Source organism: Antechinus flavipes, chromosome 4, assembly GCF_016432865.1.
Source record: "Antechinus flavipes isolate AdamAnt ecotype Samford, QLD, Australia chromosome 4, AdamAnt_v2, whole genome shotgun sequence".
In the NCBI taxonomy this organism is placed as follows: domain Eukaryota; kingdom Metazoa; phylum Chordata; class Mammalia; order Dasyuromorphia; family Dasyuridae; genus Antechinus; species Antechinus flavipes.
Window position 1 is genome coordinate 304,257,417 of NC_067401.1, and position 15,601 is coordinate 304,273,017.

General features: G+C 34.6%; 1 protein-coding gene across 1 annotated transcript in view; it reads left to right on the forward strand.

Moving 5' to 3' along the window:
• CLVS2 (clavesin 2) overlaps positions 1–15,601 on the forward strand; it is a 99,209-nt gene that overhangs the window by 26,209 nt on the left and 57,399 nt on the right. The window contains exon 2 of the mRNA XM_051997678.1: positions 3,176–3,350. Coding sequence (XP_051853638.1) covers positions 3,176–3,350 — 175 coding nt within the window. The remainder of the gene's footprint in view (positions 1–3,175; positions 3,351–15,601) is intronic.

Below are 15,601 nucleotides of genomic sequence, written 5' to 3' on the forward strand. Positions count from 1 at the left end.
CTCACATTCTTTATTCTTAATCCATTTTACTTGTTTCAACTTTTGTGTTGAAGAGAGTGTGTGGATGGAGTTCTGGGTTTGGAATCAGAAGGACTCCAGGCTTAGTTCTGTCTTAAGATATTTACTATCTGTGAGAACCTAGGCAAGATCCTTAATCTTTCTGTGACTTAGTTTCCTCATTTGTAAAATGAAGGAATTGGACTCAGTGATCTCCAAAGTTCCTTTAAATTTTAAAACTATGATGTCAAAAATTACTAAGCATGAACTGGATCTATGACTTCTTTGAGATATGGAATTACTGGATAAAGAAAATCCTTCCTACAAATCTAGCTAAGAGTTGCTTAAAATGCTCAGAGGTTAAGGAACTTTGCCAAAAGCCACTTGACTAGTATATTCTAGAGGCAAGGCTTCCTGGATCTAAGCCCAACTCTGTCCAATATGCCATTGCTGCCTCTAAGCAGAGAAGAGGTGTATTTAATTTGGGAGGTTTTACTAGTTGTTCTGGATTAACCAAGTGGATAAAGTTCTGGGCCTGGATCAGCAAGACTTGAGTTCACATGTGGCCTCAGATACTTAGTAGCTGTCTGACTCTGGGCAAGTCACTTAACTCTGTTTGCCTCCGTTTCCTCATCTGTAATATGAGCTGGAGCAGGAAATGGCAAAGCACTCCAATATCTTTCCCAAGAAAACTTCAAATGGATCATGAAGAGTCAGATACAACTGAGCAACACTAAGTTCTTTATAGATTTATCTATTTGTGTATTTCACAATAGATTTCTTAAAATATAAATTGAGGTTTCTTTTGATAACAGACTTCTTGCAAATACTTATCACAAGCCCTGGAATGTTAGATGAACAAATGGTTCATAAAATGACATTTCTTTTAGTTTCGGGTAGCATATTATATACCCAACTCCATGAACTCCTTTATTTAATTTTTCAAAGAGAACCTGACAGTCAACTTTGATCAACATTTTTTTCTGGTTATTTATTCTGAGAATGTCTAGTTTATACAATTCAGTTTTTTCATTGATAACAACAGCAAAAGGATTGCAAACAATTTACATATGTAAATTCATTTGATGAATGAGTCTTTATCATTCACTGGATGTATGTTTCACAGAGTATGTGTGCATGTGTTTGTGAGTGTGTGTGTGTGTGTGTGTGTGTGTGTTGTTTTTCAGTTTTTTCCTCAGTTGTTTTTCAATACTGTTCAACTCAGTGATCTTATTTGAGGTTTACTTAGCAAAGATACTGGAAGAGTGCTTTGCATTTCCTTTTCTAGCTCATTTTGTAGATGAGAAAACTGAAACAAACATGGTTAAGTGACTTGCCTGGATCACACACCTAGTACGTATCTGAGATTGGATTTGAATTCAGTTTTTCCTGGCTTCCAGTCCTGGTGCTCTATCCACTTCTCTGCCTTGCTACCCCTGTACCACAACTAAGTTAATATTTGTAGAAAGTATGAGATTCCCAGCTCTCTCTGTCCCTATTTCCTCTACTCTGTCACCATTACAACTGATGGGGAAGGGGACTTCTGGGTATTAGGAACCATTTTGCATTTGTCGTTATTACGAGATCTATGATAGCCAATGAATTCACCAGTTTGCTGGTGATGAACTTCTCCATTTAGCTCAAGGCTGGTCTTCAGAAATTAGATCCAAACTTTTGATAAGCTTGTACTTAAAGCTCTTGACAGAGGTTGAGTTCATTCAGCAGTCTTGGAGAATCTAGGATGATAAGGCAGGTATCAGTTTAAGAAGCTGTAGAAGCACAAAGTATCTAATAGAAACCATCTAAATACATATTTACAGCATTTGTCTGACAAATCACAACTGTAAAGCCTGTCATATTCTTTTAAAATGAAGTTAATTTCTTATATTTTACTGTTTGATTTATCAACTTAAAAGCTACTGTCTTTTACCCTGATTTTTTAAAAAGAAGTTCTAGTTTTGTTTATTAATTTTTAGTTTTGTTTTAATTTCTTCAGATCATTAATTTAGCAAAGGGACAAAAATAGTGATAACAATAAAATAGTTAACATGTACATAGCACTTTAAGATTTGCAGTGTGTTTATGTATCTCATACATTACCTTATTTTGATACTCATAACAATCCTGTGTGACAAGTGCTATTATTATCCCATTTTTATAGATGAGAAAACCAAGAATAAGAGGTTTTAACTTTTCTACTCTTAAAATAATGTGAATAAAAACTAATAGGTGACACAACTAATAAGCATGTGAGATGGCATTAGAATTCAGTCTTCCTGACTCAGAGTTCAATATAGTATTTGCTATGCCACCTACTTTGTGATATTTTGCTGATTTTTTTCTCCTTTTAAAAATTTTTACTGTTTTTTAAAGCTTTCTTATCTGTTTATATTATTGATTCATATGTCTCACAATTTCATGTTATGTAACATAATTATAGTGTCTACTTTGCTTATGTTTAAGGTTAGAATGCATTATTCTAATAATATTTAAAAATTTCTAGGGTAGATTTACACTTATTCCTTGAGAGGAGAAACCAGTTTTTATTCTCTCTACAAGTACATATCCCATGATATCTAATGCTATCTTCTGGCTGTAAAATCTGTAGACTCTTACTAGGTTTTATTAGATAGGAGATTAATAGAAACCCCTTCAATATTACTATGATGTTTCACTAATTCTGGTGCTAGATGGTTACTGATGACTCCCCAGAGGGGAATTTAAAATACAAATAGCAACAACAAAATTGAACTCATTTTCAGAGCCATTGCGGTAGCAATATGAGCTGAAAGGGTGACTGCTGTGACTGTTCAGGTGTAAATTTCTTTAAGGGAAAGGAGGGAGAAAGGAGGGGAATGAACAGTTGGCTTACCTTTTATTTGTGCCCATTAGTATCCACTATAGTTAAGGAACACAAAGAATGCATTTTGTGAATTCTTATTGATCATATGCTTGCAAGAGTGCATTGTTTGTGATATTGTTATTCTTGGTATGAAGGGAGAAATAAACTATCAACAACTATCAAGAAATTATGTAAGGTGTTTTCTTTTATAAGTTTTATAAGTCATAAATTTGTTGAAGCATTTTAAAGAAACATTTCAAAATATACTGTTGACTTTCTGAGACTTCTGTTATAAGAGTGCTCTGATTTAATTAGTACTTTTTCTGTTGCCCATAGGTATACCTTAGTGGATATTTTGCGGGCTATTCTTCTTTCTTTGGAAGCCATGATTGAAGATCCAGAACTACAAGTGAATGGATTTGTTTTGATCATAGACTGGAGTAACTTCACCTTCAAACAGGCCTCTAAACTCACACCAAGCATGCTGAGATTAGCAATAGAGGGCCTCCAGGTAACAATTTATGAAATATAAACTCCCCAATACTCCCATCTCAGTGATTCAGTGCTTAACGTCTGTAATCAAATCCAAAGAGGAAGTAGAACATTCTCTCTCATCTAATCCTATAGCTAGATTCTCAGTCTGTGTAACTCAATAATATAATTCCCCATGGAAGTTTTTTATAGACTTACACAGACTGAAAATATGGAGCTCAATTTATCATTGAAATGCACTTACCTCCATGGGAAGGAAGTATGGGGGCACAAATAACATTTGGAGTCCCTGTGGCAAAGAACCTTGAAATTTGGGCAGTTTTTTCCCTTTTATTATCATATGTTATATTTGGTTATACTTAAGTAGAATCAACACAGAGCTCACCAATTTACATTAACTGGGCCATTTAATGTTATTAGTCCTTCATTCTTGAAGAGCACCACACCATCAGGGTGGTGATGGAAGACAAGTGAGTTGGATTTAAATGAATCTGGGTTGTGCAAAGTCACCAGCCCCACTTTTTTTTTTCTGTCAGAGTGATTTGTTTTGTGGCAAGATAAAGGTTAGGACTATTAGGCTCTTGATACAGTGGGAGACCTTGGTCTTTTGAAGCTAAGATCTTTAATAAATCTCACTTTGAGTGACACTATGCCCATTTAGAGATTATGGCTAGATGAACATTACTTGTACATCATGGTATCACCTTCCTGATGTCATGGTCTTCTTCAAGAATGAAGGTCAAATAAATTGGGTAACATAGCTTCTTCCTTTCTCTTTTTTCTTTTCATTCTCTCTCCTCTCTCCCTCCTTCCCTTCCTCCCTTCTTTTCTTCTTTCCTTCCTCTTTCCTCCCTTCTTCCTTATTTCCTTCCCACCTTCCCTCCCTCTCTCTCTCTTTCCCTTCTTTCTTTCCTTCCTTCCTTCCTTCCTTTTTACATAGGTTATCATACTCTTACCTGCAGATGCTCTGCTCAAAGGAATATAAAATTTCCTTTTGGATTGCTGAAATCTCCCAAGATATCTTGGGGGTTACTTACTAGATTTCTTTCTTAGGAACTATGCCTTAAACCCAAATCCCCTTGGCTCTCATTGATTAGACAACAGTGCATGGAAACTTGATTTATTCTTCAGCCTGACTTGATGTTTGTAAGGTACTTTCTGCTGTTAAGTCACTTCCTAAATAAATGATTATAAAGTCAGATAACTGATTATTTTATATTTATAATTGCCAATCAATTTTGACAAAAAAATTTTAATTTTGTAAAGAAAGCCCTCCTCAATGTTTGTATAGGAATGGTTGCTTATCTAGGAGTAAGATTACTTTTGCCTGATTGGGGACTTATAAAAATACAAAAAAAATTATTGTACAATACTCAACAAATATCTGTTAATATGAGGTTTATTTTTCATTTGTATAATGTCTCCTTACTTTTAAAAAAAAAGTTGTTCCTTATTGGTGTGAAATTGTTTTCTAGTTGAGATGATGAGCTCTTTTGAACATTTATAAAATTGTAAATAGGTATAGTGCGTTATAAATATTTAATATAACTCCAAAGTTTTCATCATGAAAGTGATTTTAACAATGATATTCAGCATTGAACATTATTTAGTTTCCTAATCTTTGTCACTGCAGTAGCTGTTTTTTTTAAACTAGCAAATCTGTCTGAAACACTGATACCATCAAAATATGTTAAGTTTTTCCCCCCTCATATAAATAAACCAAGAATTCAGATCAGTGCTCCACAGCAACCAAAGACTATGTCTGTAGGATATTAAATGGATGTTTAGGGACCTGCAAGGGTGTCAGCTTTGACTGTGGAATATCTTCTTTGAATAAAATTCACTCCTTGGTTTGATGCCCTGGAGTTGGTCAAATAAATTGATTCTTTTTACTCTTGAGGGGATTTTTCCAGACTCAAGCCTCCTTATTGGTTTCTAGTAAGACAAGCTTATAATTTATCTTAGCACCCTTTTTAATTCTGAGGAGACAGATGATGGTGTGAAAACTGAAAGAAGATAATACTTGGAAATGCTTACATTATTAGAGACTTACCCTTAAATCTGCCTAACTGCTAGCAAGGTGAAAATTCCCTTTAAAACAAATTGTCTTCATCTTATGGAGTTATATGTGATTCACTATGGAATTACACAGATGATGAATATCCTATTGTTATTGTTACAGCTCAGCTTGATTCCCTACCCTTTACATCAGAAAGGGTACCAACAATGCGTCCTTAGCTGCGAATAAGAAAACTTGATTTTTTTTCTTAATTTTTTTCTATTCAAAATTAAAACTTTTTTCAAGGAGAGATTTTGTTATTAGATTCTGGCTGCTTGTATGATCTCTCACAGAGGTACCGCCATATGGCGTTTCACAGGTGAAAGGAAATTGTCACAAGACAGCCAAACAACAACTGTGATATGATTGGAAGAGGGCCAGTTGGGCAAAGCCACAGCCATGTCAGTAACTCATTGGAAGGCTAAGTGTGGTACTAACAAGAATAGTCATGCTTGTGCTGTCAGAGAGTGATTTGACCCTCTTCCCCCTTTCAGAGACTTACATAGGCTCTCAAGCTTGTACTTTGGGGAATGACATCACTATCTGACTTCAATAGCTCTGCAGGGAATGATTGTCTGAATGAAAGAATACCTAGGGATAGGTATATACACAATCATAGTTTAGAGTTTGTTCATTTGCTTAAATGCAGCTAAACTCATTCTCTTATTAGGCAACTGAGGTGTTATCCAAATAACCTTAGCTATTAGTAGGCAGATAGTCCCATAAGGCTAAGGACAAAAGTTAAATCAGATCCTTCATGGTAAAAGAGAAAGTGCTAAATAAATTACTTGTCCTACAAGTTCTTTTTCTCCCAGGGCTACCCCTTCTCTTTCCTTTGCATTCCTCAAAAATAAGGATGGCCAAAGTAGATAATCTCTAAGGCCCTTTTATGCACTATAAAAGGCCCTTAAAGATTATCTACTTTGGCCACCCTTATTTTTATATAACCTTGAAAATATATTTCCCATTAACTCCCACAGCTTCAAGGATTACATACAGACATGAGTAGTGATCTTGTCCTGTCCTTGCCCTTACGTACCCACATCTCTAAGCCCACGTCTAAGAATTATGTAGGAAAGCTTACTCATTCATGGAAAAAACACACTTTTCCCCAGCAGACCAGAAGTACTTAGCCGTTTGGTAACAGTAAAACTCCTTTCTGTTCTGGTGGATAGAAACTTATTTCTGTTTTTTAGATGCTGATGATATTTGATATCACACAGAAATCTATTAGAACTTGGGAGGCAAGATGCATAGTACAGGAAGAACATAATTTCAGGAATCAGAGAACTAGATTCAAATTCTCTTTCTTACTAATGACTTAATTTAGGAGAAATCCCTATATTTCTCTTGCCCTCGAATTCTTCATTGTGAGGTTAGAAATCACCTCTGAGGTTCCTTTCAGGTCTAAATCTATAAACCTATGCACAAATTGAATATTTTATTGCTCTGCCTCTCCATTTGGTCATCGTCTTCCTTGATAAAGCAGTGAGCCCCTAGTGATATAGATGGCTTTCTAAGCAAATGCAGCCACACTAATCATTTTATCATTTTACATTGGGATTGGATATAAACAAAAAACACATATGATCAAGCTTGGCTTTTAACTCCCAATTGATTCTATCTTAATGATCATGAGTTTTTTCTAAATTCTTAATGTGTGCTCTTGTGGGTCTGTATGTAAGGTTATAAATCCTGCAGATTATAGCTGTTTTGTCAGTGACCAATAGAAGTCCTTTGACCTTTTCCCCCAGATGCCTACTGAGCCAAAGAGCCATGTATCATCCATTTAGCTCTCTCTCTCTCTTTTTCCCCCTTGACACTCTCAGGTCAATATCGAGGCCCCTCGCAGGCCATCTGGGTCCCATTCTTTTTCTTCTTTATATTCTCCTTGTCTTAGCTTACTCTCCATAGCATCAGTAGAGATTTTTATCGTTTTCTTTTCCTTTTCCCTCAACCTCCCCCTCCACCTCAATGTGCATTGACAAGGAAATGAACCAGGGTCAACTTCTTGGAAGCCAATTAAGTTCAACAATATACCATACTGTGCCCACAGGATATTCTAACAATTGCAGAAAGAACTGTCATTCTAATGGAATCACTGGGTATTCTGAAAATTAAAAGAAGTAGACATTATAGGTCATGAAAGTGTTTCAATATCAAACACACATACACAATTTGTATTTTGCTGAATCTCCCTTGTTTCAAATACTTTTTCAGAACCGATGCTTTCCATCCATAATTAGATTAGGCATTTTGAAAGGTGTTAGTAGATAGAGTCTTGGACATGGGGTCAGGATATCCTAGATTCTTGTACTCCTGCCTCTGATTTTATTTGCTATATGACCCAGGTCCAGTCAATCTTTTTTGTGCCTTAACTTTCTCTTTTTAAAAATAGGTATAATAACTTACATGGTTTTGGTTGTTATGAGAATCAAATGAATTAATATCTCTAAAGTATTTTATGTCATTAGAGATTTACTAAAATATCTGTTGGTAGCAAATTAAGAGATCTCAAAGTTAACTCCAGAATCATAATTTATAATCAATAAAAAATGTTATAACTATTGGATGGCATTTTTATTTTGGAAAAAAAAAGGCTAGATTATTAAGGGAAGTACATTAAAGAGTTGAAATAGTAGTCAAAAAGGACTATCAGTAGGATGGAGAGGAGGGGCCATCACTCCAATACTCATGGTATTGAGTTGTTCATTTACTAAATATAGTATTATGCACACTATATATTACTTTTGTAAAAGTATGACAAAATTAGAGAAATATCATTATGAATTATACTTTACTTTAACAAGATAGAGATTTAGTAAATTCCCCATCATAATTCCAGCAATCCCTACTCTCATCACTTTATACATTGCCACAGGGAATCCCACAAGTAAGATTGGGGAATTTAATTCATGGCTTTAGGGATACAGAAGTACAATTACAAAGAAATGAGTCTGAGTCAACTGCTTAGAATTAAGCTCACTGGTATGCTTCACTAGTCCTGTAAGATAATTTTTTTCAGTTTATTTTTTAAATAATAGCTTTTTATTTTCAAAGTATATGCAAAAATAGTTTTCAATATTGACCCTTGCAAAATCTTGTGTTCCAGATTTTCCATTCTTTCCTTACCTCCTTCCTCCTCTAGACAGCAAGTAATATATGTTAAATATGTGCAATTTTCTGTACATATTTCCACATTTATCATGCTGCACAAGAAAAATCAGATCAAAAAGAAAAAAAAAATAGAAAGAAAACAAAGCAAGCAAACAACAACAAAAAAGGTGAAAATACTATGTTGTGATTCACATTCAGTCCCCATAGTTCTCTCTCTCTGGATGCAAATGGTTCTCCCCATTTCAACTTTATTCAAATTGGCCTGAATCACCTCATTGTTGAAAAGAGCCATGTCCATCAGAATTGATCATCACATTATCTTGATCTCCTGGTTCTACTCACTTCACTTAACATCAGTTCATTTAAGTTTCTCCAGGTCTTTCTGAAATCATCCTGCTGATCATTTCTTGTCTATAAGATATTTCAACAAATGCAAAAAGATATTTAATTTATTATCTGTGATATTTTATTGGTACATGTCATAGACAGAACTATATACATATAAATACAAAATCATTTTAAAAGATCAATGCCATATTGTATGGGGCTCTTGATTAGGGTATTCTAAGTATATATGGGACAGAAATAAGGAACTAGCATCTGAGCTCGTGAAGGGTGAATGTGAAGAGAAACTGGGAATTTCAAGGCAAACTTTGCCCTCTTCACAGTTTTGCCTGTGGTTAATCTTGGTAACATCTTCTAACTTCCTAATGTCTGGACGTTTCTGGAATTTCTTTATACTAAGGGCTCTCTGTTTTTTGTTTTTTTTTTTTCACATCATCTTATATTAATAATTGCTACCATAATAGCTAGAATTTACATGACAAAATTTTTCAAAACATTTAAAAAATTCTATCACTTTATTATCCTCTTGTCAATTCTAGGAAATGGGTAATATTATTCTCATTTTATAGATAAGGGAAGGGAACAAAGATCAGATAACTTGCTTAAGGTCACACAGCTTGTAAGAGCCTAAGGCTGGATTGTGAACTCAGTTCTTACTAATTCCACATCTAGCGCTCTAGGAGACCTAGGAATTTAAGTTCTTGGCAAAGTGAAATCAGTGTTTCCCTTTTCTCAGTTTCCTCATTGTTTAATTTTAGTGAAATCTCTTAGTTCTTAGAGTTGTAATTTCCACTAAGAAGTAGCCTATATTAATGAAAACAGTATCGCATTTGGGAAAAAAAAACCATATAAATATATCTGTATACATATAAATATATGTATGTATGCAGGAGCTAGGTAGCACAGTGGATAGAGTACCAGACCTGAAGTCAGGAAGTCTCCTCTTTGTGAATTCCAATTGGCCTTAGATAATCACTAGCTGTGCAACCCTGGGCACATCAATTGTCCCTGTTTTCTTAGTTCTTCATCTGAAAAATGAACTGAAAAAGTAATTGGTAAACCACTCTAGTGTTTTTGCTAAGAAAATCCCCAAAAAAGTCAGATATGACTGAAATAAATGACAACACGTACGTGTGTGTGTATGCACAAATGTATTACATACAAATATTATTGTGTATATATATATGTATTGCACAAATATATGTGTGTGTGTGTGTGTATCTGCTTATGTATGTATACATGCTAATATATCCAGGAAATATCAGCTCTCTCTCTCTCTTTCTCTCTCTCTCTCTCTCTGTTTCTCTTTCTTTCTCTCTGTTTCTCCTCTCTCTTTCTCTCTCTGTTTCTGTCCCTGTCTCTGTCTCTCTCTAGCTGTCTCTATCTCTGTCTCTCTCTGTGTCTGTCTCTATCTCTCTGTTTCTATCTCTCTTTTTGTCTCTCTTACTCTGGCCCTGTCTCTCGTTGTCTCTCTTTGTCTGTGTGTGTGTGTGTGTGTGTGTGTGTGTGTGTGTGTGTGTGTGTCTGTGTCTGTCTCTTTCTCACACACACACACAAATCAAAGATTATAGAGTACATTCCAGGTGTGGCAACTCTCACAATGACATTTTATTTTAAACATATTCAATTATATAACAAGAAATTATACACACACACACACACACACACACACACACATACATACATACATATATATTTGTATAAATTTACATGCAATATCAACACATGTATAACCATTTGTGTATATATATATGTGCATGTGGTATATATGTAGGTTTGAAAATACATATATATGTATATAGCTTGAATATATACATAACAATATTTTTTTTTGTCTTTTTCTTAATGTTTATATTTAAGATAAAAAATATCATTGTGAAAGATATCTCACCTAGAATGAACTCTTATCATCTTTGTGCCTAAGAATCCTTGTCTTTCTTTGATATTCATTGCTGGTATAGTTTCCTTCTCTATTTCTTAGTTCTCTCTTTGTTCTCAATTTACTTCATACTATAAGTATTCCCATACAAATTATTTCCCTTCAGTAGTATGTAAGCTTCTTGAAGATGATGATGGTTATTTTTCTTTATTCCCTTAGAGTCTAGAATACTGTCTTATACATAGTAGATGCTTAATAAATGTTTATTAGAGTTGAATTAAATGGGGGCCTCCTATGTGCTGCTTTTGGTGCTCTGAATCACATTTGTTTCCTTCAGGTATTTGAATAATGATAATTCTAATGTTCACAGTCACTGATTTGCTATGAAACATTCTCCAGAAAGCCAAATTCATCATGTTTACTAATGTCATTAGGGTTGTTCCTTGAGTGACATCAGTTTAACAGCCTTCAAAAGATCTGTGATTTAATTTATGAGCATTCTTTCACTGATACAATGATATCTCAATCTCTACATGATCTAAAGTTGCAAATTTAATGAATTGCTATGGACTATCTATACATACCTGCATATATATGTATATTTATATAGGTATGTATGTATATACACATATACATACCTATTTCTATACCCTATATGCCAGTTGGGGCAATCTGTATATAAGATCCATTGTTTAGAACCTGAGGTTCAGATTTGTATTCTGATCAAGGCAGAAATCTATGTGATAGGAGCTCTGTTTTCTCTTTGTAAAATGTCAAAAAATAATAACACCTGACAGTGTTGTTGGGAAAATCAAAAGAAACTATATATGTAAAATATTCACAACTTTAAAACATTATATTATCTATAAAGTATTACTCTTATTCCCTTTTAGAGTGCTGACAGATCCATCTCCTTCTTAAAGGGCTACTTAGATTAGAATCACAGAATAATCAGAAAATAACATAATTTGAGACCTGGATTAGCCCTGTGCTTTAGGAAGATTATTTTGTTAACTGTGAGGAGGATGAACTAGAAACAGGGAGACTATTTAGGAAATTAGTACAATAGTTCTGAGAAATGATTAAAGATTAAACTTGCATGGGGACTGTATAAAAGGAGAGTTGTATGATTCACTGCACAGTTTCTGGGTTGTTTCAGCAGAATGATATCTGCATCTGGAGCAATTACCCCATTTTGCCAGAAAGACATTTTTTTTTGGTTTTCCCAATCAAAAATTGATAGTACATTGAAGCTGCATGAGGAGTTCTCACTGAAGAGTATCAGGATATTTTGGGACCCTAAAAGGTTAGCATGTCATTTTAACTAATGTAACTTATGGTTTATTATGGGGAAAAGTTGACATGTTTGTGAAAAGAATATTGAGCTTCAATAGAAAGAGGAAAAAAAAAGTCCAAAATGCCATTGATGTGTGTGACAGTTGTTTGATTAGGGTAACCATGGAAACAGGAAACATCTAAGAATGTAGATATAAACAAGGATTGTGTTTTCCTTTTATTCATTTGGGGAGAAATTTTTGGAGAGGGGGAGAGGAGCTAGTGATAGTGTTTTCAAAAAAAAGAAAAAAGAAAAAGAAAAGGTCAATGAAGAATGTACATAAATGAATAAAAGAGAATAGAAAGTTATGTAATAAAGACATGGTCCCATATAACATCTTCTTTCTGTTTTTACAATAAGGAAATGTTCCTTTTTTTTTTATTTGTGAAATTTAGAATAAAAAAAGAAAAAGAAAGCCTATTAGAATATCAAACACTTGTAATTAGCACCTTAATTATAAATTAAATCCTTAAAAATAAAAATTTTATTGATAAAAAAGTCTTTAAAATCAAGACAAGTTAAATAAATAGGACTTTTTTTGATTCTTTACAAAACTCAATCTGTTAAGCTAAGTAGAACCCAAAATATTTGCTCATGTCTAGAATAGCTATGACTGGGTTTTATTTATAGTGAAAACAAGGTTAAAAATCAAAGCCTAGGGAGAAGACTTCTAAATTTTTATTCCTATTAGTATTATTTTCTTTAAAAGGTGTCACATTTTTTTCCTTAGAATTCTTTAACAGGCCCTAGTACCTAACCAAAAACTCTATGGATTCTTTAACTTATGTCCTTTTTTTTTTTTTTTTTTTTTAATAACCACCCTTAGTTTTCTACAATCAGATATATTTGTTCATTGTTCTCTGATGATTTTCCTTACTTTTCTGTTTCGACTTGCACCATTTCGCTTGATTCCCCAAACTCCATCTGCCCCAAAGTAACCAATATGGAGATGGCATGATTGCTACTGGCAGAAGATTTGACTGGAACAAAACTAGCTTTGGGAATGTAATGAGTTGAATAGTTGTTTAACAGGCTATATAAATACAGACTCTCTGTCATGCTTCCATCTCCAAGTGTCTAAAACAGCACCAGTCAGCACCTTAAATGAATGAACAGTGTGATAGAGGGATCAGGAGGGAGATTTTGCTTAAGAGCAGATTTTTCCCTTTATGTAAGGGTCCAGAACCACAAGCTACCACCAAGCTGTTGGATGTGGTCATGTGGAATGCAACACCCTGTGCAGGATATCACTTCCCACTTGGCTGGCTCAGTTAAACTGATCTTCAATGACATCAAGGGAGATTGTGTGCCAAGGACTTAAGAGCACAACCACGACTTGGAATATTGCTTTCCAGAATCAGTGGTAAGAAGCTCCATCCTCTGCAATACTTGCCTGAACTTAGTCTCCTTTTCTTACTTATAGTTATTGTCATGTTTGAATAATGATAATTCAAATCACTGTAGTGCTTTCAAGTTTTCAAAGTACTTTCCTGATAATAATAGTATAAGGGGATTGCTGTATATAGTTAAGGAACAGTGGAACAGTGGACAAAGTTAAGGACTTTTAGTCAAGAAGAACTAGTTATGAGATCTAACTTTAGATATTTACCATCTACATCTGTCATCAATAAACATTTATTAAATTCTTATTATGTGCTAGGTACTAGGTTAGGCTCTGGGTACGTATACAGAAAAGTGAAAGAATCTAGAGGTGGTTAAGTGACTCCAGCCCTGGAGACAGGAAGACCTGAATTCAAATTCAACTTCTACCTATGTGTTCTTAAGCAAGTCACATCCCAAAAATCAATCCAATGGACTTATGTGGCTTTTCTCAGTCTCAGATTTCTCATTTGTTAACTGGAGATAATAATATTAAGTATTTCATAGGGATGCTGTGATCTTCAGATGAAATAAAATATGAAAATATATCAATCTCAGCTCTTATTACTTATTTACCCATTTTGCAGGTCAATCAATCCATCAATCAGCAAACAGATTTTAAGTATGTCTGGTATGAGGGATACAAAAGTAAAATAGGAGTTTAGATTCTATTTAGGATGGAGGAAGAAATGTATATATATTAAAAGATACAAAATCAATGCAAGTTAATGTTGGAGAGGAGGAGGGGACTAGCAGCTAGAACAATCAGAAAAGACTTCATATGGAAGGTGGTGCTTGAGTTGAGTTTTATTATTTTTTTTTGAGGGGGGAGGCAATTATAGTTAAGAGTCACACAGCTAGTTAGGTGTCTAAGGCCAGATTTGAATTCAGGTCCTACTAATTTCAGGACCAGTTCTCTGTCCACTGTGCTACTTAGTTGTCCCTTGCGCTGAATTTTAAAGAAAACAAGGGATTCTTAGGCTCGGAAGTTAGCCTTTCAAGCATTGGTCGACAATGCAAAAGCAGGAAAATTGGAAATAAAATGTTATGTGTGAGACAATAAAGTCAATTGGCTGATGTGTACAGTATGGAAATGTGGAACAAAGTCAGAAAGGTAGGTTGGGACCAGGTTGTAGATGGCTTCCAGAGCCAAACATAGAATTTTTATTTGATCCAAATGGCAATTGAGAACAACTGGAGTTTTTTGAGCAGGTAGAAGACATGGGCAGGCCTAGACATCTAGGTTGTGCACTGGATTGGATTATAAGACATAAAAGAATTAGGGTGGGCATTGGGCAGTGAGACAAGGCTCAGTTGGGCACAGAATAGAGAAGAGATTCATTGGAAAGTGAAGGAAGTCTGGGTCTTGCCACAATCCTTTTTTGGATGTCTGTTTGCCTGCCAGTGATTTTTGGCTTTTTCTGTTTTGGATAAGCAGTGGTAATACAGAGCATAAAAGATACTGTGTGAATCCACAAGTAGCATCATGGTGACTTGATGGCAGTTTGCATGAACAATGAGTATCTCTTTTTTGAAAATGAGCATCCAGGCTCATGAACTGTACTCACTCAGACAGCCTGGAGGCAGGTGCATTTGTTTCCACATTGTGTATGCATAGACAGAACCTTATTTCAGAAGCAGTGACAAAGGCAGTGGTTTTTTTTAAAGTGACATTTTGTTCATCACATGCAGAGCTGGCTGAGCTAAGTATGCTTCCTTTCCCATGCCACTTAAATAGCTTACAATAAAATGGGTGAAAACCCCTAAATTGCTTTGTTTATTACATGGGGAGAGAAATCTACTTGAGTTTATCTGTTCTGAAATAGACTTATTCATGTCTTTCCTAAAAGCTACCAACAGATGTGCTGTTGAAGAGCAGATAACATAAAAACACTTCAGTAGGAAGACAGTAGATGTAGGAACTTTAGTAATGGATAAATTAATTCTGCTTCAGCTACATTTATTTAACATCATTTAGAAACAATTTTGGTTACATAAAAAATTGCTGTTCATTCTCTCATTCAACTCAACAATCCAATTCAATAAACATTTGTTAAATATCTACTTAATGTTAGGTGTAAAGGATATAGTGATGAAAAATGATAGGCCTGTCCCCAAGGAGCTTATAATATAATAAAAGCAGTAAAGTATGGG